General features: G+C 44.4%; 1 protein-coding gene across 1 annotated transcript in view; it reads left to right on the forward strand.

Moving 5' to 3' along the window:
- Positions 1-348: 348 nt before the first annotated feature.
- Positions 349-26,214, forward strand: part of XPR1 (xenotropic and polytropic retrovirus receptor 1) — a 108,044-nt gene continuing 82,178 nt past the window's right edge. Inside the window, exons 1-2 of the mRNA XM_083867746.1 lie at positions 349-454; positions 7,493-7,544. Of these exons, the coding sequence (XP_083723872.1) occupies positions 386-454; positions 7,493-7,544 (121 nt within the window). The 5' untranslated portion in view covers positions 349-385. The remainder of the gene's footprint in view (positions 455-7,492; positions 7,545-26,214) is intronic.

Below are 26,214 nucleotides of genomic sequence, written 5' to 3' on the forward strand. Positions count from 1 at the left end.
CCGCTGCGCGGCGCTGGCGGGGCGGGCGGTCCGGGGCGGAGCCGGGCGCAGGCCGCGCCCCGTGGCGGTGGGCGGGCGGCGGTGCCGGGGCCGCGCGGTGCCGGTGCCGGTTGGCTGCGGGCGGTGACGGCGGGAGGCGGTGGCGAACATGGCGGCGGCGGCGGCCGAGGAGGCGGCGGCAGCGGCGGGGCGGCGCTGAGGAGGCCCGAGGCGGGCCGAGGAGCGGCGGGGCGGGCGGGCGGGGGCCCATGTGCGGTGGCGGCGGACCCCCCCCGCCCCCCAGGACCGACGCCCGTTCGCAGCCAGGCGCCGCCGAGGCGGCTCTGCGGGCGCGGAGCGAGCGCGGCCCCGGGCCCGGCCCGCCGGCGGCGGCTGCGGCGGCAGGATGAAGTTCGCCGAGCACCTGGCGGCGCACATCACCCCCGAGTGGCGGAAGCAGTACATCCAGTATGAGGTACGGCCCCGCAGGGCCCCGCCGTGCCCGGGGCGCTGCTGATGGAGAGGCGGCGTGCGGGTGTCTGTGTGTGTGTGTGTGTCCGCCGGGCACCGCTCGGCCGTCCGCTTCCTTCATTAATGAGTTAATTACCGCCCGTGGCCTCTTGCCGGGGGACGAGAGGTCGGGGCACAGGCGCGGAGCGGCGCTCGGCACCCCCGGCCCCGCCGCAGCCCCGCCGCGGCTTCAGCACCAGCGCCGGTCCCGGCCCCGGCGGAGCGGTGACTTTGAGAGGCTCCCGGCCTGCCAAGGGCGATCCCGCCGGGCTGGGCAGCTCCCGGCGCCCTCCCTGCCCTGCCGGGGGCCGCCGGTGCCGCTCCCCCGAGCCCCCGAGACAGGGCACAGACCCCATCAACTCCCCCGAGCCCCCGAGACCGGGCACAGACCCCATCAACTCCCCCGAGCCCCCGAGACAGAGCACAGACCCCATCAACTCCCCCGAACCCCCGAAACCGGGCACAGACCCCATCAACTCCCCCGAGCCCCCGAAACCGGGCACAGACCCCATCAACTCCCCCGAGCCCCCGAAACCGGGCACAGACTCCATCAACTGCAGTTTTATGATGATTTTTAAGTAAGGCTCTGCGTCTCGCTGTTTCACACTCGAGTCGGGGCGTTTATGAGCGCTGTTTGCAGCAAGTTGTGCTGCATTAATCGTGAATTGTCTGCAGAACACAGCTTCTTTCGGGCTTTATCGTGCCAGCCTGCTAAAGGTCACGCTGATTGCTTCGTTTCAGATCTATCACACCGGTTCTGGTCTTGGGTTGAGCTGGACAGAGCTGGAGGTGGTTGTTTGTAGTAAAGCCATTTCCTATTTCAGCGTCAGCAGTAAAAGTGGCAGGTGCCAGCGGTGACTTTTGCACAAGTAATAATTAAATCTAGACAAGGGGAAGCTGATTACAGGACAGCCTGATCAGCAGAACTTCTTGACTGACTGACTCCGATAAAACCACGCAACATTTGTTATTGTTTGAGGGCCTGTATTTTCTCCCCAGGACTATAATAGCAATTTATTTGTACTATCCCTATTAATCTGTCTGCATTTGCAAGGAAAACCACATCCATCTTGGCTCGCTTTGTTATAATGTAGAGCTTGAAAAGTTTATATCTGCCCTTTTTGCTCTTCCTTTGTTTTCCTTTACCTGACTGCAGAGGAAGGGATGTTTAAATAAAAGCTGCAGTTGGATTTGGCTTTACAACAATATTGTGATCTCCTTGAGTTATGGAGAGCTAGATGGCCAAAGAATACCATCAGTCTTTGAGGAGGAGGAAAACCATTGTCTTGATAAAATAAAGGACCGGCTTAGTTCTGCATCGTGTCTCTGACGGGTTTTCCCTATGAGAGTTGTCTTCTGTTCCTGGAAACAGAAAACTTGGATGTCTTCCTAAGAGCAGCTTTGGAGGTGGGTTGGAGGGGAAGGCGAGGGGGAAATGAAAGGGTGAAAGATCTGGCTGCGTGCTGAGCAAACAGCTGTGGAGAGAGGGGAAGGAGACCCAGTGAACTACGACACCTTGATTAATGTGTGAAGAGCTCTGCTGCTCCTCGGCCACTGTTTTCATTACGGGAGGTTAATTTTCAGCTGTTTTAACTGGGGCACTATTATTATGTCATTCTCCCTTCCTCCATCCCAGTTTAAAACGTAGATTTCGGTAAAAACTTCCTTCAAGTTGTTACCCTTTCTAATCACAAGGAATCACCTCCTTGGATGGGCAGCTTAATGTGGAGCGAAGGAAAACACAAACCTCACCCTCCCTTTCAGTAATAACTTTCAAACTCTTTGTTTGCCTTGTTGCAGCTGGCTGGACGTGAGTCAGCCTCCTGCTCATGCATATTACAGTGATGGAATAGCCTGGCATTTATTATTCAGTGCCTGGTGGTCGTGTGGGTGCGGCGCATAAAAGCCCAGCACTACCTCCGTTGACTTGTTGATTATACCTGAGGCAAAAAGCACCCCAGACCTCCTTTGTCCAGGAAAATTCCCAGGTGTTGATTAGCAAATGTGAGGTTAGGCTTTGCCTGTGTTACATGTGCAGAGCTGCTTACAGGAGGTGTCACAGTAACGTTTTAAAACATTGTGTATTTAATGGCGTTAGAATGTTTCTTTACCTCACAGTTTATGTCTTTTCCGTCTTAATTAAAGCAGTAACCGCCCTTTCAGAGTGAGAGATCTTGGTGGGTAGGTTTTTAACTCTGAAAAAATTCTTCCTGTTTCGAGGGTGTCACGTTCAAGATCACAGAATTCTGGAATGGTTTAGGTTGGAGGGACTTTAAAGATCATCTCGTCCCACCCCCTGCCGAGGGCAGGGACACCTTCCACTGTCCCGGGTTGCTCCAAGCCTTGTCCAACCTGCCCTTGGACACTGCCAGGGATCCAGGGGCAGCCACAGCTTCTCTGGGCACCCTGTGCCAGGGCCTCCCCACCTTCAGGGAAGATTTTTTTACCTAATATCTGATCTAACCCTGCTCTCTTTCAGTTTGAAGCCGTTCCTCGTGAAAGGACTAAAAGATGATGCAGAAATTGCTTTCTCTGAGTCGTTCTGTATCGTAAAGCTTACATGCTCTCATCCTAATTTTCTACTCTGGTATTTGTAATTATTTCCATTGGAGAGCAGGTGGTTCCTGGAGTGTGGCAGCACCCAGGTAACTTGGGGGATCCTTGGATGGGATTTGGAGTGAGTGTGCCTGGGGGAGCTTTGCCAGTCAGACCAGGTGTAATTTGTTGGTGATAATGTCAGAAAGAGAAACGGGATTGTTGTGTTTTCGACACCTAAAAATGTAGTTTCACTTTCAGGTGGTGTTTAACAATTGACAGTCCTCAAAACTTCTTACCATTAACATGCTCTTTCCCTCCAAATATAATCAATTTAAGTATTCTAAGTGTGCCTGCAGGAAGTATGGAAGTTGCCTGGGCTTAGGGTTGGTAGTCAGGGTGAGAGTTTTAGGGAGAGAAAAATCCCTTAATTTTCTTTAAACAGGCAAAACTAAGATATATTTTGATAGGTGTGACTTAGATTCTTACTTTCTTTCAGCAGAAGCTCTGCAGTGACATTTCTGTACGTCTGCTTTTTGAGAAGGAGCACTTGGCTTACAGAAAAAAGGGAAAAAAGCAATGGATGCTATTCTGTTTCCTTCAGCTTTTCCCAAAAACATTTACCATGACTGAACCAACAATAATGTGGAGCTTTACACAAACCTTGCTTGACTTGGTTTGGCTTTCCTTTCCAAATTTCCCTTCTAGAGATTGCATGGACTGATGTGGCTGTGCCTCATCCTGGCAGCAGCAGTGAAAAGCTTTGCTCACCTTGTTCTAGGGGATCTGGCAGTGTATTTTCCTCTGTAAAGTGACTCACATTTTCCTAGCCTGTTAAACTATAGCTGTGATGTGCACTGCTTCAGTGCATGTTTTCCCTTAAAAATTTTGGGCCATTCATTTGCCCTTCAGTTCCTTTGGAAAAACACGAAAACAGGAAAAACATGAAAGTAAACACAATGCCAACTTTTTGTGTCAGACAACTGAATTCTCATTTCTACATAGTACTGAACAAATTCGGGTGACTGCATGAATTTCAGTTGATGCTTTTTTTGGCTGAGAGTGTGCTCTGCTGCATATAATGCTCAGTTTTGATGCAGTGAAATACTGGGGTTGTTAGTCCTTTGTTTATCCACAAACTCTCCTGGCTTCCTTTGCTCTCATGTCCCTCTCTGGATAGCTTTCAGGGGGAGAGCATTGCTCTGCCTGCTCAGACTTCTAAATGTAAGTGTGGTGTCTGCACGTCCAGCTGATGGAACTGCACAACTCACTTGTACACTTGCCAGATGGCTGTTTGGTTGCAGTTAATCTGGCCTGAATTTATTTGTCTGCAGAAATCTGATGGTATTTTTATGGAAAGAGTACACAATACCTTTGAAATCAAGCAGTTGGGGAGAGAGGAGGAGCAGAACAGTTATTACAGGTGCAGAGTTCATGGGAGAGATGGGTAAAGGTGTGAGCAGATGGCCTCCCTTCCCTTGGAGGGAGAACCTGGGTTTTAAATCCTTTTGCTGTTGCAGAAGGGAAACAGGTTGCTGAGTTTTAGGCATCATTTCTCCCAGACACCACTTGCAGCAGGAAGTAGGTTGGGGGGAGAGGAAACTGATAGCTGAGGTTGCCTGCTTGCCTTCAGAGTCTCTCTTGCAGGAACAGGCTTTCAGGTTTTGGGAGGTGGCCAATTCTGCTCGTCAAACCCAGCTTCATGATAGGCAGTTCACACTCAGGCTTGCCACCTCCTGACACAAATCTGTTGTGCTATTTCACTATTTGTCCTTCGGGCTGTTAGCGGACGGGCTTAGAGGAGCTTAAGTGGTTTGAAAGACTCCTTTAAAACAGCGAGGGTTTTTTTAGCGTTTTAGGGTTTTTTGTTCTTGATTTTGTTTGCTGTTAAGGGCTGGCGGTTGCATTTTCAAATGTTTTCTTTTTTGCCCCCCCCCCTTTTTTTTTTTTTTTTTTTGTTCTCTCACATGTATTTAAGTTTGCTGATGGTGCAAGGTTTAGCCCTGGCACAGTCTAAAGCAAGGAAATAACCCATTTTGTTTAGTTCGAGGGCAAAAAGAGTAATTCTTAAGTGTTTCACATTGACAGTGATGGATAACTTTTGTAAACGATCAGTTCTAAAATTCTGTAATCTAGAGGACTAAATAGTTTAGGTGTAATGGAGCACTGAGTCTTTCACTTTCAGGTTATTGGTTTACTTATATAGGTCAGGAAAGCAGTAACAAAATCTGCTGCCCTGCAGCTGCCAGATTGTAGTATGTCAGTCTGCATGGAGAGAGGTCTGTGGGACGACTGACACCTTCAGCTTTCAAGATTGTTTAGTGCAGGATTGTCAATGTTGTCCTTTTAAATTTGTTTTTTAAAAAATGACTGATAAAGCCAGAGATAGGAATTGCACTGGGTTTACCTCTGGGTGGGTTAAGAGATGAGTTTTTACTAGTGACTTTCAATGTGCTGTCTCTTCTGGTTTGTTTATCCTGTGTCAGGTGGTTGTGGTTCATGGAAAAAGTTACAGGTAGGTGAGGATGACGACTGGGATGGAAAAGGAGGAAGACTTTTTGACTGCTTGGTGTGCAGAGGCAGGTCATGTGCTGCTGACCAGTGAGTCATGGGAGGAAGGGGAATCGTGTTCCTGAGGAATTTCAGAACAGCACCGGGAGTAGAGGAGAGCCGGGCTGCCGGAATGAGGATCATCCAGCAGTGGCTCAGTTGGGAAAACAATTATGCAAGTGACCTTTGTTGGGACCTCTGTGGACTCAGGAGCCAGACCTTTGAGAGATGCCAGAGCTGCCGGTGTAAGCAGCCACCTTGGATATCTTGTGATAAACACACTTGTCCTTTAGACCTTGTGTTTGCCCAACGGGATCGTAACCACCGTGTTACAACAGCGCTTCAGCTGCTGAGCTGGAGGTTTTTACCTCCAGGGTGTTGGGGATTTGTCATTTAGGCTGGGAGGTTTTGTCCTGGGACACTATGACACACACCTCTGCTTCTGCTATCTTTCAGGATTATAGAAGTATGGGATATGTTAAGAATCAGGCAGAATAGATAGGAGCTGAGAAGTCCTGAATGACTTTTTTGTGTTAGATTTTTGTAAGTGAGGGAATAAGATCAGTTTTTTTTTTTGTGGTGGTGGAGGAAGGTGCTCAGTTTTCTGTGGTGGTGGAGGTTCAGTATGGACATTGAGATGTGAGGTGTGTATAAGCAAATCACTTTGCAGTAGGAATGTGTCCTTCCCTGTGGCTTCTAGTTCCAGAATTATGGTTCAGGTTATTCATAAAATCCTAGAATATTTTGAGGTGGAAGGGACATTTAAGATCATCTCGTTCCATCTTTGTCCCTGACAAAGGCAGAAGAACTTTCCACTAAACCAGGTTGTTCCAAGCCATGTCCAGCCTGGCCTTGGACACTTCCAGGGATGGGGCAACCACAGCTTCTCTGAGCAACCTGTGCCAGGACCTTAACACCCTCACAGGGAAGATTTTTTTTCTCTAATCTTTTATTCAAACCTGCCCTCTGTCAGTTTGAATCCATTCCCTCCTGTCCTGTCATTCTGGCCATTGTCCCAAGTCCCTCCTCATCTCTCTTGAGCCCCTTTAGGCACAGGAAGGGGCTCCAAAGTCTCCCTGGAGCCTTCTCTTCTCCAGCTGAACACTCCCAGCTCTCTCACCCTGTCTCCATAGTAGAGGTGCTCCAACCCTCTGATCATCACTGTGACCCTGCCCTGAACTCGCCTCGTTCCTTCAGTCATTGATCTGAATTCAGGTTATGTGGATGTGAGCGAGCAAATCTTTAATCTGTGCCTGGAGTAAAACCAGCACCTTAACAATTGCCTGGAAAGAAGCCTTCCTGAAAGGAGCTGCAAGGCAGATCATGGTGCCTCCAGGACCTGAAACCTGATTAATTAATTAATTCTGGCTGGTGTTAATGTTGCCCTTCAGTTCCCACCTCTAGACAAGGCTGTCACCCTTGGTTCCCTAATCTCCTGCATGGCATTGTCTTCAGCTTTCAGCATGTATGTGTATTTTTGTGCTCCTATATAACAGTGATGGGAAGTCCCCGAGGCTGCTTTTCCTCCATTTGCCTTGACAAACTCCTCTGTGTCACGCAACACTTCAGGTTTTGTTGTTATTTCTTTGTTTTTTTAATGTAAAGCCTTTAGCATCCGACCAACTGGGAAACATTTTTCTGAAGGAAGAGTGTTGAAATGTACAGTTGGAATAAATTTTATAGATTAATAAGATATCAGGCTTTAGACAAAGCAGTCAGTAAACATGAACCTGTTTCACTTGTGAACAGAAATACGTGTGATAGCCTTGACATCACGTACCATAGATATTCTGTCCCAGTCTGCAGGATAAAAGGGCTTTAATTGCTTTTGTTTTCAAACAGCCGTATCAAAACAGTGTAATTTTTTTTTCTCTTTTAATACTAACTGTGTTCCTTGTTCTCTGCCTCTCCCTTGCAGGCTTTGAAAGAGATGCTATATGCAGCTGTGGACCAGGCCCCTTCTATAGAAGGTAAGTAAATTGTAACCCACAGTTGTGTTTTTCTTGGCACTGGGTTCTGGACACGTCGTTCTGCTACTTTTCTATCCTCAGTCCTCCTAAATTGGTAAACTTAATATCCTGATGGGCAAATGCTTGGCCTTTCACAGCCTGCTTGCTATTTTTGATTGTTAGAACTCTTTGTCCTCTTTCATTGGGACAATAAATGTCTTTGTATAGTTTGAGACAGCAACAGCTGGATTCCTCTGGCTTATAAGGTCATTCAGTGGTGAAGTATTTTCTTCATTGCTTGAGAATAGAGCTTTGTTTTCCTGTGAGAGCCAGCCACTCTGGGAGAGAGCTGTGCTGGAGAGACACTGGTTCCTGGTTTGTTACTGGTGATTTGAGCTGGAAGAGTCTCATCCTTTTGTTCTGTGTCCTCCCTGAACGCTGTACTGCCTCTCCCATGTGGACATGAGTATATCTTCTTGTTTGCATGTGTTTATTGCCTCTGACTGCTCTAAATTATTCTAGTAAGGTGTTTGGTATTAAGCCCACTGCATCTTAAATAGTTTGTTTAATAAGTGATGATCTGTGCAAAATTTCGTGATGGAGCATTTTACTTTCTGTATCTTTCTTCCTTTTGTTGTGTTAAAGTACTGAAGAGTGTTTGCCTCTGTGTTGCTTCACTCCTTACTTTCTTGCCCTTCATGTGGATTTCCAACTGCTTTATAACTTCCTTACCTTTATTATTTTCACTTTGATTGCAGAGTTAATTTTACTAATTTCTGAGCATGGCTCCAGGCTTCTTGTATATTTATAGAGCAGGAGAACAAGTGCTGGTGTAGTCATCTAACATCAGTAATGCTGGTCACTCTCCATGTTAGCTCATTAATTACTTCCCTTTTGTTGATTAGAACTGGGAAATGAGGTGTGGCATAGTTAATATAATGTGATTTTTTTTTAAAATTTAACTCAGCTCCACCTGCTCTTCGATTAGAATTTTCAAACCAGAGCTGCAATAATTAATAGTTTAAGAGAGTGTGTGTGGGATGGGACAGTCTGTCCTTAAACTCTTCAGAAGTGCATTCCAAGCTGAAAACTTTGTGGAAGCAAGGCTCAGGCAGGTGTAATTTTTAGACTTAACCTGACACTTAGTAGCTCACTCAACTCATCCAGCTAATTTTGTAAAAGAGTCACACTTTTCTCTAAAGCACAGGTCCTAGAACTAGGTTTCTAAAGGTTATACTCCTGGAATCTAAAATCTCTGGGTTATCTTTGGGAAACCCAACATACACTGCCAAAGAAGAAAGTCTTGCTTTATTTTCAACTAGCAAAATTGCATAAAACCCACCCACAAACCTTTTTCCCAACAGCATAAGAGGAACTGAAGTTTTCTGTGTATATACTGACTATAGTAACTTTTAAAGACAAGTTACTGATGTTCTTGAAAATCCAACAATATTTTATGGGAGACCACAGCAATTACAAGACTTTTTTTTTTTTTTTTTTTTTTTTTTTTTTTTTTTTTCTCCCCCCTCTTTTCTGTCCATTGGTTTATTATTGACAATGTGAGCCAATGATGTGTGTGCTAATGGAACTTTGTAGTCTGAAGTTGGAATGTGACTTTCTGGGCTTGGCTGGGGTTATGTAGGATTTCAGGGTGGGCTTGTGTTGCTTGTTGTAAAGTGATATAATTCAGCATTTTGATTTCTTTATTTTCAGTGCTTGTGTTACAGTGGTGTTCTGTAATGTGCTGTGATGTTTGCGTGTAAATGTATTTGGCAAAACAAGAGGAGGTGAAGAATAAAATGATGTTACATTTATGCCCTTTTAAACACTGTTAGAATTTTAACTTGTGCTTCTGCCTCTTTTGATGCTTTAAAAATCCCAACAAAAGGAAAGCAATGACTTAAGACAATTTCCACCAGTAGAACAATGTTCTGTTCATTTTTGGAGGGGTTGAGTTTTTTCCGCTGTACTGTAGAGAGAGTAATCTCAACTGTTTTGAACCACTCCTATTTAAGTCTGTCTGCCTGACCTGTCCTTAAGTCGAGAGCAGTTGCACTAATTCCTTCACCTTTTGTGCTGGAAATGAATCTCAAGCCTTTTTTTCCATCCCTGTTGCTTACATCCTTCTGGTTTTTAAGCCCTTCTGCCTTTGTTCACAGAAACTTTAGGCCAGGTTTAGTACGTGACTGCACACAAACCATGCCCAGAACACTGTTCTAGTCCCTGGCAGAGGAGATATGGAGCAAGTTCCTTGCATTTTGGGAGGGAGTGCAGTAGCTGCTGTCAGGGGCTGGCTGTTGGCCTGCATGTTTCCAGTTTAATATGGATTTTGCAATAGATACTTCTGCGTTATTTTGAGCTTAGCACAGAGACTAACGGGGCTGTGCTGCTGAAACCCAGCCTCCCAGTATGAGCCTGATGTAATCTCATTTTAGACTGGTCTAACTAAAATCCATTTGCTAATTGATCTTGTTGATCACAGACACGCTGCAGAGCTCCAGGGTTGGCTTTGATTTACCTTGCATGAATTGTAAGTTAATCTTTGGATAATATATTGGATTGTGAAGACAAGGGAGTTTTGTACAGCAAAGCTGAGGCTGTTCCTGGTTCTTATTCTGCTCGGCTGGATGTGTGATCTGGCATTTATGAATGAATTTCTTAGATTTCTGCTGCAGGCTGCTTACTATGTCAGTCAGTAAAATTTGTGTAGACACAGAAATTCTTCCTATTGCTTAGTAGAATGCTGAAAGCACTTTGGAAATTCTTTAGAACAACGAAAAAAGTGCTATCCAACCAAGGCATGTTGTAAATAATAGGCAAGGCAGGTAATAGGTGAGCCATCCATCATGAAGAGCTTTCTTTGGATTTCTATTTAGGCATTTTCTGTTGGTGGATGAGTAAACACACCTAACTTCAGAATGACTCTTAAGTTCTGCAAGGGATAGTTGCTTGTGCTACTCCAGTGGACAAAGTGCTGCTGGGAAGAGGATCTTGGCTCTAAATTGTGTAGTTTATTCTGTGTGAATATGAATATATAGCAACACTTCTCACTGTGCTACATTGAATCACACTTATGTCTATCTGCTTTTTCCTATTTTGGGGTAATAAATAGACTGTGATTTTAACAAAAAACTTTGTAGAGGTGGATAAGCAAAACCTGTCAAGGCTGTATGGTAGGAAGAGGTTGTTTACAGCTGTCCCCTCACACAATTGCAAGGTGCTGTGGCTCCCTGTGTTTCATGAGTTATTCCAGACCGTAGCATGTCTTTTCTGGTAGTTCCTAGCTGTACACATAGATTTCTTTAATCTGTTCAGAGATACTTTTTTTTTTAAATCCATCTGTCTCCTTTGTAATGACAGTTTTTATATGCCATGTTATTCCTCCAGATGCTTCTCATCTTTTTACAAGGCAATCCCCAGATGAAACCAGTGCCATCCTTCCACCTGAGCAACATCTGTACTAAATTAGTGTTCAGTCTGTTAATTCAATCCCGTGCACATCACTGGAAAAGGTATTAAATGCTGCTGGATTCCCAGCTGTAGGGTGAGCCTTGCTTGGCTTTCTGCAGAGTTCTTTGGAGTGTGTTTGCTTCGTTAGCTGTTTGTTGTGTTCTGCTGGCTGTTACCAGAGCAAGGGGGATGAGTGGATGCTGCTCCCAGGATATCATTCACAGCTCTTGAGTCCCTGTGGCACGGCAGGAAGGCCTGAAAGCCAGACCAGGCACCCTTTTTTTGACCTTAAGATACCTTTAGCAAGAATCTGTGATGACTTAGAGGTGAAACCCAAGCGTAGCTCAGTTTTTCTCTGAGGCAGAATGTGCAGTACTGCAAAAGCAGGAAATTCTGACCTCACTGGGAGTGTGCTTCTTTTTTGGATTTTTTTTTTTTTTGATTCCTTGTCCTCCCACTGCTTCCTGTTCCATTTGTCACCTAAGTAAAACAGGTTACTGGACCACTCTTGCACAGAGTGCTCCTGATCCTTCCAGTTGGTGAGCAGATGTGTCGGCATCTCCCCGAGCTCCTGGCGATGCCGCTCTCCTCAGCTGCAGCGGACACAAGAAGTGAGGCTGTAAATTATTCATCCTCATTGTCTGCTCAAATGGACAGGGGCCACTCTAAATATTATTTCCTAGAATATTTGCCTTTCAAGTATTTAAATTTGTCCTCCCTCTAATGCTTGTAAACAAATGCCATTGTTGTAATATCAGATGGTACAAGAGCGTCCTGTTGTATCCTCTTATTGCGGAAATTACTTAATCCCAATCCTGAATTCCAGAGGCACCTTTCAAACAAGGATCACACTGGTTCTGTGGGGATGGAATGGTGTATTAGGGTAGGGCTGGGGAGTATAGGTTCTCCAGGGTAGAATTCAAACCCCAAAGTAAGAGGTGGTGTTAAAGCAACATGAATTGGTAGGGGAAAAGCTTTAGTGGTGACAGATATCTTCTGCTGGTGCCTGTAATCTTTATGGTCACGTGTTTACTTGTGGTGGATTAGGAAAGCAAGAGGTGGAAGTTTAGGACATTCTGAGAGTGCCAGCACTGGCAGTGTGTCCCATGTTATTCCACTCTTGTTTCTGGTTTCATTTGGCCTATTAACTGCCCTATTAACTGACAGCTACAGATCATTAGTTTGGATTTATTTGTGTTATTGAATAAACAAAATAGTATTCTTTAGGGGGATAAATAATCTTTGTGAGTAAGTAGGGTGTGGGACATCACATTCTTTTTCTTTCCAGAGGAAGTTATGAGCCTGACAGCTTTTGTTATATGCAGACAAGCTTTGTAGGGTTGATCAAAGGGCATATGATTTGTCTGTATATATGCAGATATCTTCTTTTTATTTCAAAATAAACATTTATTTCCAGTTGCACAAGCTTACTTTGTAGTGACTTGAGGTTTTGTTTACATGGGAATGCTTAAGGCTTAAAAGAGTCTTCAACAGAAGTGCTGCACATCAGAAGCAGCCAAAAAGAGATTAGTGCTTTGTCTTTATTTCAGCGTGTTGTCACACACCCATGAGGACAGGGGGGTTGGTGTCCTAACCCCAGATGCAGGGCCTTGATTCTGTCTAGGCTGTAATACACTCTGGAGGCTTCTGTATTTATAATTAGCATGTAAACTAACAACAAAAAAATATAATCCCACACCAATCCTCTTCTCAGTTGGAGACCTGATGCCAGGTATTGGATTAGGTGTAGAAAAATGGGTTACTGGGCTTGTGGAAAATGTCGGCTCCCAGAGTGTGCAATGGTGGACAGGAGGAGAACTTGGCAGACTACCAGCAGTTAGAGAAGGAGGTGATGTCTGGTTTCTCTTCCCCTGGAGCAATAAAATTTGAAAGGTAAACAGTGCATATGGTTGGAGTAGGGTCCAGAGAGAACAGCTGGATGCTCACTAAAATATTTGGAGCACAGATGCCTGTGTGAAAATGTGGAGTACTGTGTGTTCATGTAGAAGTCACTCTGCTGTCAGAAGTGGTTCAGTGCTCACAGAGGCTGCTTTGTACCAAGCCCTGCGACTTTCTGTGCCCACGCTGCTGGTGCAGGGATTCCTCTGAGGTGATGAGCACCAAGAGGCTGAGTTGTGCTTCCCCAGTAATGAGTGTAATGTGGATGTGGAGTAAAGGTCAGGTTAGGCACAGAGCTGGAGCCACAGGATGGAATCACAGTGGTTTGGGTTGGAAGGGACCTGTGAAGGTGATCTAGTCCAGTCCTCCTGCCATGAGCAGGGACACCTTCAATTAGACCAGATTGTTCCAGACTGTGTCCAACCTGGCCTGGAATGCTTTCAGGGGTGGGGTAGCCACACATTCTCTGGGCAATCTGTGCCAGGTCCTCACCACCCTCACTGAAAAAACCAGCTTCCTCATATGTAATCTAAACTGACCATTTTTCAGATTAAAACCATTACCCCCTGTCCTAAGACAACAAGCTCTGCTAGAAAGTCTGTCCCCAGGCTAATGAGTAGTGATTGAAAGTGACTTGTTGGTTGTGGAGGCAACAAGCCAGAAGAAGATTTGATGTCATTACTGTCCCATGGACCACAGAATCTCAAGTTGTGTTCTCAGAGTGCTTTCAGGCCCTGCTGGTGTGCTCGGGGTCCTGTCCTGCCTGCAGACACTCTGAGCTCTTTCACTTCTTATAAACCACTTGTTTCAGAAAGTGTCCTGGAGCCAGTGGGAGCCTCCCTGGGGCTCTCGGGGTGCTGTGGGACCATGCAGGGTAACCAAGAAGGTCACAGGGAGTAGGTGGTTTAGCAGGTTGATCACTATTTCTTTATGAAGGAAACTTGTGATCGCAGTCAGTGGAAATGCTGGACTTGCTCACCCTTTCCATTTGCCCCATGGCCAGCTTGGGGCTGATTCTCTGCTTCATCTGTGTGGACAAGGCTGGAAACTTGTGTTGCTGCTCAGCAAGCCTTCTGCCTTTCCCTCTGCTTTGTGGTTCTGTGTTCCTTGTGTTCTGTGCAACTTCAACTGCGGCTCAGATTGCTCTGACGCATTCATGTTGTGTGAGGGAACTCGAGTCCTGAGTGTACCAAAGAACAGGCTCAAGGCTTAGGAACAGGCAGTTAATTGAATCATAGAAGATTCTGAGTTGGAAGGGATCCACAAGGATCATGGAGTCCCAGCTCCTATCCCTGCACAGGACCATCCCCAAGAGTCTCCCTGTGTGCCTGAGAACACTGTCCAAATGCTGCTTGAGCTCTGTCAGGCACAGAGCTGTAACCACTGCTCTGGGGAGCCAGTTCAGTCCCCAGCCACCCTCTGGGTGAGGAACCTTTTCCTAATATCCAACTTAAACCTCCCCTGGCACAGCTTCAGGAAATTCCCCCCTGCCCCATCACTGGGCACCAGAGGGCAGAGATCAGTGTCTGCCCCTCTCCTTCCCCTCATGGGGAAGTTGTGGACTCTCCTGAGTCTCCTTTTCTCCAGGCTGAACAAACCCTCAGCCTCTCCTCATATGGTTTCCCCTCTAGACCCTTCACTATTTTGCTCTGTAATTTTGTCCTGTGCCCTTCTTTTTCTTTCCTTCAGCATCTTTTAGTATTTATTGTGCTAAGAGGAGTTAAACCCTGGATGATCCAAGAGCTGGGGGTCGTGCTGGAGGTAGTGGTGGAAGCTGAGCCTGGCAGTCCAGGCTGATCCACAGGAAAGGGCTGGACTGAAGCCTTGGGAAGGCTGACCTGAAACAGGCTGGACAGAGGTAGAGAATAAAGTAGGGATTTATTGAGAGCCCTCTAGGATCTGCCTTGGGGTGGGATAGGAGCCTGGCCAGGGCTACACCCAAGGTGGACCCAAAATGGTCACAGAATGGGTGACTGGTCATGAGATATTACATTTTTATAAGTTTTGGTCCATTTGCATATTGGGGTTTAATTGTCCAATTCCAGCTCCAGGTTGTGAGGTCCCATCCTTCTTGTTCCTCCCTTCAGCCACCCTTGTTTGTGCTTTTGGGCCTGAAAGTTGTCCTTGGTCTTCAGCAGGAAAAGGATTTGTTTTGTGTCCCTGCTCTGTGAAGAGCTGAGTAACACTGAATGTGAGGTTCAGAACTGCACCCCTGGGCAGCACAGAATCTGAAAAACATGAAAGCTCAAACTTAAGGCATCAGGGCCTAACAGGTTCAGAAAACAGGTTTCTCTGGCATGTCTGCAAACCTTCTGCTGCAGAGCGGGTGTAGATGATTTCTGAATGATTTGTGTGGGGTAACACCAACATCAGAAATGCTCAGTTGTGCCTTTTTCTTTTTTTTTTTTTTTTTTTTTTCTTCTTCCTTCCTGCATTTGCTTTCCCATACATTAAGGTGCCAGTCTGTGGTTAGAGGAATTAACAGTGTTTGTAATGTAGCTGCAATGTGCCCAGTTTCATGTTAATGGTCAGAACTCAAGGGTTGGAAAGCAGATTTAAGACAGACAGCAGTGAGATGTCAGGCAGCACAGTGGCTGTACACATCAAGAGCACTGCACATGTTTATGCAAGAAGCCAATATTTATTGCTTTGTTTCAAAAAAAGGCTTCACTAGACATCTTAACAGCAAGATTTAGTGTGTGTGTGTGAGGCAGCCTCTGGCTTTCTAGTCATTCCTTTGGTGCTGTGTTTGATATAGGTGACTTGAATTATTATACAATTAAGATTTTTGGATGAGGCTGTAGCTACTCAGTGAACAATGCAACATGAATTAAGTTTGATTGGTTTCTCCCTGTTTAAAAATGCATGCTGTGGGCAAGGGAATGAGCACAGTGTCCCTGGAAGGAGATTTCATTCTTCTACATCACAGCTGCTTGTAAGATGCTTCAGAAGAACGGCCAACAGGCCATGGAGTGGTGACATCTCTCTGGGGTGTGGTGGAGGACCAAAGGCTGTTCCCCTTCCTAGAGTGGTCCTTTGTGTTCTCTTAATCTGCTGTAAGGCCACACCACACAGAGACTATTGCACAGTTGCTCTCTCAACATGAGAAGGTCTTTTTGATCAAGTAATTTTGCAATTAGTATCAATGTGGCAGAAAGTCAACCCAGTCCTGGTGACATGTCTTTCCTGATTTCTGAAGTAAAAATGAAAGCTAGTTGTGTATTTCACCTGTGTTGGGTGTTTTTTAACACTGTATCTATAGCCTTACAGCTTGACATCCAGCAGATAATGAATTAATTTAAAAACGTAATCATTTAAAAATGTAACTGTGCTTTTTGTAAATACATGATCTTTAACTTTAGTTACAGCTTAAAACTGCAAAACTACAGCATCTTGGTTTTGCAAAGCCACTGTTAAAAAAATTACTTCAAAAATTTCTGAGTTATTCTATTTATTACACAGCCATGTAGTTAAGATATTTTACATTGTTTTATGCTGACTTTGAGTGTGAACCTTTTTTCCCTGAATTAGTACAGCCTAAGTGTGAAAGCCTGATCCTATAGTTCAGTTCTTTCGGGAACTGAGAAGGGGAAACCATGGAGAGTTATAAAGCATATTTTACTAACCTCTGGTATGACAAGGGTACATGAAATTCCTTACTTGTAAGGCAGCAGCACCATGAGTCAGAGTTGTCTATCTTTAACTAAAAATCACAAAGAAAACTGCATGAAAATACATAAATTTACTTTCTAAAGTGGTTTTCCTCTGTCCAGGGTGGTGACTGGGATCACAGAGGGCACAGACATCACTGAGATGGTGCAAAGCCTTTCTGGGCACTGACTCTCCTTGGATTGTGCACTCAGCAGCTTGACTTCCCCTCTGCAAGGGGGAAGCCTTGTTTATCTCCTAGGAGATGGAAAACCAATTTCTACTTCTTGATGAGAAGCTGGCAGGCTATTTGACTAAACAAGAGAGGCAAGGCAGCATGGTTGAGAAGAGGGGAATATAAATACCAATATAAATGCAATTTATTTTGCATGTGCTATATAGCCCCAGGCACACGTTTTAGAGGGGGAGTGAGAATTTCTTGCATGCTGAAATGCCAGCTCTAAATAGAAAAAGAGGCAAATTTGACATCCAGGCTGTGTTTATAACCTTGGTTTTATTTTTTACCATAATTGCTTTTGCATGCTTTATAAATGCTCCTAATGTCTTTGTGGGGCAAAGTGCAGAGGAGCTGCAAAGTTCAGTGTGGGTGAGCTGATAACTTGGGATCCGTCTTGTCCCACAGCTGCAGACTTGTTCTGACATGTGGCCAAGGCTGCTATACTGGAACCTCCTTGCTGGGATCCCGTCCCTGCACGGCTCTGCTGAGGCACAGAGTTCAGTGCCAGCCCCTCGGCTTGTCACTCCTGTCCTGGACCAGCTATGGGGGAAAAATGGGCACTGCTGGTCTAAAACCCTGGTTTTAATTTTCATTCTCTCCTGTTCCAGCTGATTGATCACTTGGATGAGTTTGTTATGAATTTCTTTGCTTTGGATGCTGTGTGTCAGGGCATCAGCAGCGTGTGTGGTGTGGTTGCTGAGAGTGAACCCAGGTCCTTTATGGGCTCAGCTGTAGAAGTGAGTCACAGGCCAGGCAGTAAAATGGGGTAATAGTGAGCAGAATTGGCTGATGGACCTATAAAGTGAATTCTGTAAATAGTTTAATGGAATGTGGCTTGTACTTCAGTATTTTGGTGTGACTTTGTCTTCCTTAATCATCAATCAGAAAGCAAGGAGAGAAATAATCTGAGAGCCTGATATGACATTCCATGTTATTTCATGGTCCTTGAACTCTGCAGCAGTTCAAGACAAAGGTTCACTTTCTTCCCTGCCCAGTCACAGGAGAACGCACTTTTCCATTGGAATCCTTGGTTGGGGCTGCACCTTGGCTTGGTTCTGCCCGCCCCTTGGTGAACAAAGGTGCAGGAAAACAACTTTTAGAAGTTTCATGTGCTTCTGAAGCCTTGAGGAGATTGCAGTTCACTATCATTTAGAGACAAGAAAGCTTGCCAGGGAGGACAAAGGAAAGGAAAAATCAAAATACCTTTCATTTGTCTGTGATCAAACTGGATTAAATCGTGCTCGCAGGTGATATTTGTGTATACAGAGGTGCTGGAAGTGATGATTTTGACAGCCATTTAGGGTGTGGATTCAATTAATATGACATCAATAAGACTTGTTTATTAAAGCTTCATGTTTCAAAGGATAAGCCAGTAAAGTATAGACTGTGAATGAAATTCTGAGCAGTTGGAGGCAGAGAGGATAGAGACAGGATGCTGAGCTTGAAGGGCTTGCCACACCTGATCAGCCCCATCTGCTGTCCTGATCCTGCTGAAAAGTGACTGCTGGTTCTGGTCAGCACTTCAGATCCTGCAAAAATACCCCATGCATCAGGTGTGAGTTTTAGCAATGTATCAGCACCAGGGAGCCTGCCACAGCTTTATTGCTGTTCTCTTCAGCAGATGTCCTTTTTGTGGTGAGGACTTGAAAAGAAAGGGAAGGAGTGAGGAGGGCAGTGAGGGGAGAAGTGGAGGGTTCATCTGTGTGCAGGAGCTGGTCAGGGCTGGATTCTGCTGCCTGGCTCACATTTCCATGGCCATGAGGGCACTGTTCTCCCCCAGCTGGTGCCTTTGCCTCTGCTCTTATCTGCACCCATGTCTTCTTGGAAGGGAAGATCAGTTTGCTACCAGTGGTGTTAAACAGGACTTTGAACTCAAGCCTCAAAGGCTTCAAAATTCCTGACAAAAGAGTTTCAAATCCTCCCCTCCCGTTTTAGAGATCCAAGTACAACTCAGCTGGAATTGGTCTGTACCAGTTTCCCTTTCAGTTTCTTCTCCTTTCAGGCAACTCCTCCAGGTTCAGTTCCAGGTGTTGTTCTCAGCAGGCTGAGCAGGGTAGATGTGGTGGTAGCACTCGAGATGGAGCAGATGTTCTTCCAGCTCAGGAGGAACCCAGCATTGGAAGGAGCCTGATCTGGGCTTGGGCTTGCCTAAGCACAAATCTGTAATGAATTAGTCATCAGGCAGAGAATTCACTTCCCTGGGGACATGGAGAGGGAGGCTGGTACAGCCCAGCTGTCAGTCAGGGATTGCTGATGCAGGAACTCTTCACCAGCTGAGAAGGTTCCCCCTGCTGTTGGTAATACAATAAATTAAGGCTCAGTTGCCAAATCCTTTAGTTTGGTTTTTCAGCAGTAACACAAGTCCTTCATGGTGAGTCTAGGGTCTCTTTACCAAACCTACAGGATATGTTAACTGGCTGCTTTGAAACCAAAGGCAGCAAATCTGAATTGTGGCAACTCTGCTGTCTTCTACCTGTGAGGCAATTTTATTGAATCCTTTCTGTGTGGTCAGCAGGGCGTGCCAGGGAGTTCTGCCATCTCCATCCATTTTGGGAATGATTTCATGGTTACTGAGGTATATGGGTCACAGTGGGGGGAGTTTGGGAAGAGATGCTTCTGCTCTCTCACCCTCTTACCACCCTGGCTACGGTTCTCTCTTTTTGTTTTGGTTTATTCTTCCTCTCTTGTTTTGCATTCAGCGGTAGCATGTGGCTCATGGTGGCTGGTCTCATGTGTGATAATTATTTTCTGGGATGTTTTTGGAAGCGTTATCAAGTAAGGAAGGGGAATTACAGCATTGTGTGCTGTTCTGTACGTAATTAGCCCAACATCTATTTGAGCTTTTCACCTAGATGCACCATTTTTGTCTTTAGAGTGGTTAAAAAAGGCTTCTGTCATTATTCTTTTCCGGCCTTCTGCATTTCCCCAGCATAACTCCCAGCTATGCTGATTCTTTGGGGAGTTGCCGTTATGGCTCTTGGCCAAACTCTCCATTTTTCTGTTACCTTTGCTGGACAAGCACCATGTGCAGTAGCAGATAAATGAGTGATTCCTTCCTGTAGCAAGGAGAAGTGGCACAAGAATTTCAAGATTATGGTTGTTACTGTGGGCTTTCAATTTCTTTCTTTAATTCTTGTTTTTAATAGTGAGTAGTGCCTGCCAAATTTTAGCTTCAAGTTTGCCTTAACTTTCTGGTACCCAAAGGGCTTAATTTTTGTTAAGTCTTATACTGAGCTGTGTTGGAAGTGCAAAATTAAAACATTGCAGGGGAATTTATTCCGTACACTGCAGGAAGGTGAGATTTCTGTGAAACTTTTGACTTGCACTCTTTTTCTCTGAATATTTTGCAGTTTCTTCAGCCAAGATCATGTTGGAGTTTGAAAACAGTTTTCTTGTGAGAGCATAGTGTAGAGAATGAAGCGTTCAGTTTCTGTTGCTGTGATGTTGCTGTATCATCACTTTATACTAATTGCAGGAGATCCACTTGAAATAATCAAATTTAAAAAAAAAAAGGGAGGGGAAGAAGTTTAGACATAGTGCTAAATTCACAACTTCCTTAAGTTCTTTTGCAACTGTCTGTCAGACCTTGCAGTCCTCGTGTGATTCTGCTGTTGTGGGGTTTTTAAATAGAGGAAGTGAAACCAAACCTCTCAATATCTGAGGTCAGTAAAGTTTTTGTCTTTTAGGAGCTCCTTGTAACTGTAACCCAAGGAGGTGGTATTATTTTAATTAATTATTTTTTGTCAGATGAAAATAGTGAGCTGTAACAGAATGGAGAAAGCTGCCAGTGTGAGTTTTCTTCCCATTCTTGTCTTTATTTTTTCCAGTCCATAGGTTGGGCTAAGGCAATGCATCTTGGACTGCTTGGTAACTGGTGTTTTGTCATTCTCCTTTTTTCAATTTCAAGTTTATTTACAGAAAGTAGCAAAAATAAGGAAGTGCTTCACGTGCAACGTTTAATTGCATGAGTGTTACGTATGGTCAGAGTTGGCAATTTCTCTTTTTAAGTGGCTGGATACAGATTTGGGTTGGGTCATCATTCAGGTTTTACTCTCTCAAGACTGACATTGTTGATATTTTTTAATACTGAGTTCTACTTCTGGATTTTTAGTTTGACTCCAGTTCTGCTGTGTTGGAAACGAGCGCAGCTGCTCTCACTCTTGGATTGTGCATCACTAATTCCTCCTGCTTTGCATGACGTTGCCGTGAGCTTCCTTGGAAAGTTGATTTATCTAGATCTTCAGTTTCCCCTGTTGGAGGGTGACAAGAGGTTATTTGAACTGAAAACAAAGGCTCAAATAGCTATTTGAAATCTAAACAGAGCGGGGAGTGTGCCATCTGAGACCCACTTCTCTCTGTTTTATCTGGTGCTGCTCTTGCACACCACACTTGGGGGAATTTTTTGTTGGTGGGGAGGAAAGTTCCCAGTTGGGTTGCAAAGCCTGTGACTGTTTCTGAGGAGAGGAAAAGAGGAGGCAGAACCCACCCACCTCTGCCCAACGACCTTAAATTCATCTCCTGGGCTCTCCTTCAGTGCGTGGGAGAAAAACTATCTGCTGGGATCCTAACGAGAAATGGCCTGTTTAATAAACGTTCTGTACATCTATTTATTTATTTACAGATATTCTTGGTGTGTAATTAAGGAAGGCAGCTCTGTTCCGTGCTGCCTGGTGCTCACTTCCAGGCTGGGAGCTGCACGGGATGAGTGACTGCAGGCGTCCGTCTGTTCCGAACAAGCAGCTCCGCAGCTGATCAAAGCATGAGGATTAGGCTGCTCCTGTGGAATTAAACTGCTGAGGAGGGGATAAATAGCAGCTCTGAAGCAGACCTACCTGGAATGACAGGCTTTGTTGTCAACATGATAACGAGAATAATTTGGTTTGGGATTTTTTTGTTTTGTTTTGTTTTTTAACAGAGGTGGTGTTCTTTCTAGTGGAATATTTGCTCTTCGAAGCCCAAACAACTGGGTCACTCCTGATGGAAAGCTGCACTGCACACAGTTCCATATGCAATGCAAAATTTCTTTTCACCAAGCTGCAAGAAATGCAGGGCATACTTTGTGGGTGTGGATTTCCCAAACACTTTTCTTACAAAGAGGGTTTTTGGTTCGTACACATGTATTAATAGTCTGGATTAAAACCTGCATGGATACTCTTATGTCTCTCTTACAAAGCAGCATATTTATCTCAGACATGGAGAAGAATAAGAAACGAGCAGTATGTCATGGATTACACTTGCCTTTTGGGCTCTAGATGAGAAGTCAGGTTGTCTTTTCCACCCACACATTTCTGCTTTTTTAATTCACCAGATATTCTCACCTAAATGGCATTTATTTAGGTAGCCCTATTCAAAGGCAGTCCTTTTGTTTTCTCTTTAATACTGCTTTTTATTCATCCAAAGTGCACCTCTCTGCATAGTAAGTACTTGATATGAGCCCATATAATCATCTTAATGTAAAAAGAAATAGCTTTCAGAACAAATAATTTTTTCCACGTTCTGCACTTAAGCATTTAAAATTATTTCCAAAATCCTAGTTCTCGTAGATTGAATTGAAGTTTGTGCAAGTCTTACAGTTTCAGTGATCCATTAAGTAATAAGATAAATAAATGAACAGCACAAACTTTGATCTAGTGTTTTTGGAATTCTGTCTGTGGAAATGGTGCTGTCCCTGTCCAGAAAGAGCCAGTGGAAGAACTAAACCTGCTGCTATGAGCTGTGGCTCCTCTTTGTGCACAGTGAGGTTCTTGTCTCTTCTCTTTCATTGTTGTTTTATTTCAGGTTAGAAACCAGTAAAAAGTCAGAGTTCCCTGTTAAATCAAGAGTAGAAATACGTCAACGTGTCTACTACAATCTGTTTCCACTTACTGCTTCTGTCAAATCAGTTACATTCACAAAGTACAAGTAGCATTTGTGATACAGGATCATTTTTAAAGGCAGATTTTGTGTAATAGCTTTTTCCTTGTCAATTTATTTTTATTACAGCTTTCTTCTTACTGCATAGTGAGGACTTTTACGTCTGGAATAGGATTTGGTGCCTGATTCTTTGACAAGCTCATTTTGAGTCTGGCTGTGTCTTATTTTTATCGATTACAGTATTTCTTTTATATTTTTTGGGAACCTAATTTAGTAGCTGAAGACGATTGTGCATTCTGTAAAATTTCAGTGCAAGCATTTGAACTTGGTTTGTGTGCTGCAGCTGGGGAGTGGAGGAGGAGGAAGAAGAAGCAGCAGGAAACTGGTTTGCTTTCTGGGCAAGGAGTGAATTCCTGCAGAAGGCACAGTGCTGGGCAAGGGGGAAAACCAAGAGTGATGGTCCTGAGCTCTTTCACTCCTTGTTTTCATTAAATCTTGTAAGACTTGTTGGGACTGTGACTCACTTTTTTACAGAGGAGAGTAAGGTAATGTGAGTAAGCTCAGAGGCTTTACTGCTCTCCACTATTTTGTTGATATAGGACATTTTTTCCTTGTTATTGTTAAAACAGGTCTGCCAGACTACCTTAAATGTATCTCAGCTTGCTTATCTTCTGTGGAAAACTCTCAGTTCTGGGGGGGTAAGGTCTGTCCTGCCTTGCCTCTGAAGTTAAATTAGCTGGTTTGGTCTATGGGCTGTTTCTTGTAACATTTTTTTGTGGAATTTTATGGAAGCATTGTTGAAAGTGTGGGTATGACTCTAGGATTATCAAGGCAGGTTTTGATGTGAGCCTTGTTAGACATCATCGCCCTTATCCCATTGCCTGTAGATGAAGGCCACTGGAAGAGTACACCAACATTCTCCTTGGAACCATGAACAGTGCAGACCAAGGCTGCAGAAAATGGCTTGTGATGTTTGTCCCATTTGAGAAGCACAAAGAGATTTGGTGGTGGGTCCTGAGCAACTTGGAGCTTGTTCCCAAATTATTTTTGCTTCAAAATCACCTTCTGTGGCATTTGTTCAGTTAAGCCACTGGGTGTTTTCTGTTTTCTGTGAGCTGCACTCCTGAGCTTTCTGCTTTGTGTCTTTTCCCTTGAAATTATCCTTTCAGTGTAGTGATTAGACTGATTTGGTTTTGTGGGCATCTTGTGCCAGTCATTCCTGTTCCAGCTGTGAGCAGCACCTCTTCAATAACGGCCAGGTTGCACTTCATCCCAGGATCCACTGTGTGGCTGGTTCTGGTGTCAAAATTTACTTACAATGAACTTAATTTTAATTTTCCCTAGCAGCTGGTGCTGGCAGAGAGCAAGGATCTGATGCTCTGATTAGAGAGAGCAGGAGGGAGTTTGCCCTCTGCTGCTTTATGCCCCTCACCAGAGCAGTGAGTCCTGTAGGTTTTGCTTCTCCTGCTCTGCCATGGGCCTGATGGGATTTCAGACCTTGCACTGTGCATTAGCATATTATTTTTTTATATTTGACTTGTTTAACGTTCCACTTTACATCTTTCAAGCATTTCCTGTTGGGGGAGAAGTGGTGCTCCTTTGATTTGGAATCAGTGTTTAGCTTTAATCAGCAGTGTGGCATTAAGACCTTTATCAGAGTAGAACCCTGAGGATTTAAAAAAATAATCTGTGACTTCTCTGTGTTCTTGCTGTTTGTACATGGAAGTGTGTTGGAACATTCCCTGGTGATGCTGGTACTTCATTTCAATAACCTGGAAGTGTGGTTTCTTATAATGAATAAATTTATCCTGTGGAAAGAACTTTAATCATCTGGATTTTTTTTTTTTTTTTTTTGCATTACTTCCTCACACCTAGTTGGAAATTCATGAAACCTGGTTGAGTTTCCAGGACCCTTAAGGACTTGCAGTGAAAATCATTCATTAACTGCTCTAATTATGTGACTTGCAAGGCATGCCTGTGTGCTTCAGGGCAAGTGGATATAATGACAAATACATGATACCTGCCCTAAATTGCAGCAACACAGAGTCATTAAAGTTGGAAAAGACCTCTGAGATCCCTGAGTCCAGCTGTGAATCATGTTCACAACTCAGCCATGTCCCCAGGTGCCACATCCACAAATTTTTGTGCACTTCCAGTGATGGTGATTCCAGCACTGCCTTGGGCAGCCTGTTCCAAAGCTGACCAACCTTTCAGCGAAGAAATTTTTTTGTAATATCCAATCTAAACCTCCTCTGGCTGAACCTTTTTCTCCTGTCCTGTCCCTTGTTACCTGGGAGAAGAGATTGACTGAGAACAGAAATGAAGGCTTCTCCTTAAATGCATCCAGACAGGTGATGTGACTGTTAAAAATGTTAGGAAAAAAATAAAAAAAGAACAAAATATAGTGATAGGTCAGATGGTGATACATGGACAGTGTACATGGACAGGATATTTTTATTTGTCAGATACTTACTTGAAGGGCTAAAAGACTTGGCACAGGATTTTCTCCCAAGAGTCAGTGGGGGATTTGATTTGTTGGTGTTCTGAAAATCAATAGTGACAGTTTTAAAGAAATTCTTTTTTTACACCTACAAAGGCAAAAATCTTTTCCCAGTCAAGCAACCAGATCTATATTTTCCTGTGATTGATGTAGGCTGATATGGGTGGCATTTGAAATTCAAACTGCTGGCAGCTTCTGACATCTCTGTTGCAGGTGGCTTCTCTGAGGTGGACGTGTAGATAAGGCTGCTGTGTAGGCCTCTTCCAACATTTAATGTCAGAAAGGTGAGCTAAAATGAGTTAATTTTATTAACAGAGGTAAGTTTGAGCAATGATAAATGGAGGTGGCAATTTGTTAGAGTGTTTTTTAAAGAGCAGTCAAGCTGAGTTTTAGCATTCAGGAGGGGTAACACATCAGTAGCTGGAAACAAGAATAACAAAAGTTGTAGTTTTTCAAGGTAGAAGAGAAGCAGTTCATCTAACAAAAGCCATAATGTCAGGAGCAGAGAAAAACCAGCTTGTTGAGAGAAGTCATATCTGCTGGTTTGTCTTGGTAATCCTGCAGCAGTTTGGCTGCTTGTGGATTTCCACTGAGCAGTGGAGTAAATTCTCTTGGACTTGGCTGGTAATTGGCTTCACCTGTGCTTTGTCACTGAGTGCTGAAGGAAAGGCAGGCTGGCACCACAGAGTTTGTTTATATTTGTCCAAATGGAGCTCTAGTGTCATAAATTAATTGTAGAATCAAGCAGGTCTCTTGAAAGTGCTTGTTGGAAGGTTGCCTTTTGTGTCTGAGGGAGGAGGGAGAAGTTATCTTGTTGATGCAGCTGTAAACTGAAAATAAACCTAAAATTGAACCTAAAAGTAATTTTCTGTTACTGCGTCTGGAAGTGATCATTTGGAGCCTGGAATGCCCCACAGGGAGTAACAGAACCAGTCCTGTTGGAATTAGTAGGAAATTAGAGCTGTACAAGCAGATCAGATCTGAGAACTAAACAATGAACCACCACCACTTGTGGCTTGTATTCCCGTTGCTTTCTTTCCTCTTGCCACCCTGGGATGGGGAAGTCCCCAGTGACATTTCTCACAAGGGCAGAGTGTTCCTAG

The sequence above is a fragment of the Zosterops lateralis genome (genome assembly GCF_965231275.1).
Source record: "Zosterops lateralis genome assembly, chromosome: 9".
Taxonomy (NCBI): Eukaryota; Metazoa; Chordata; class Aves; order Passeriformes; family Zosteropidae; genus Zosterops; species Zosterops lateralis.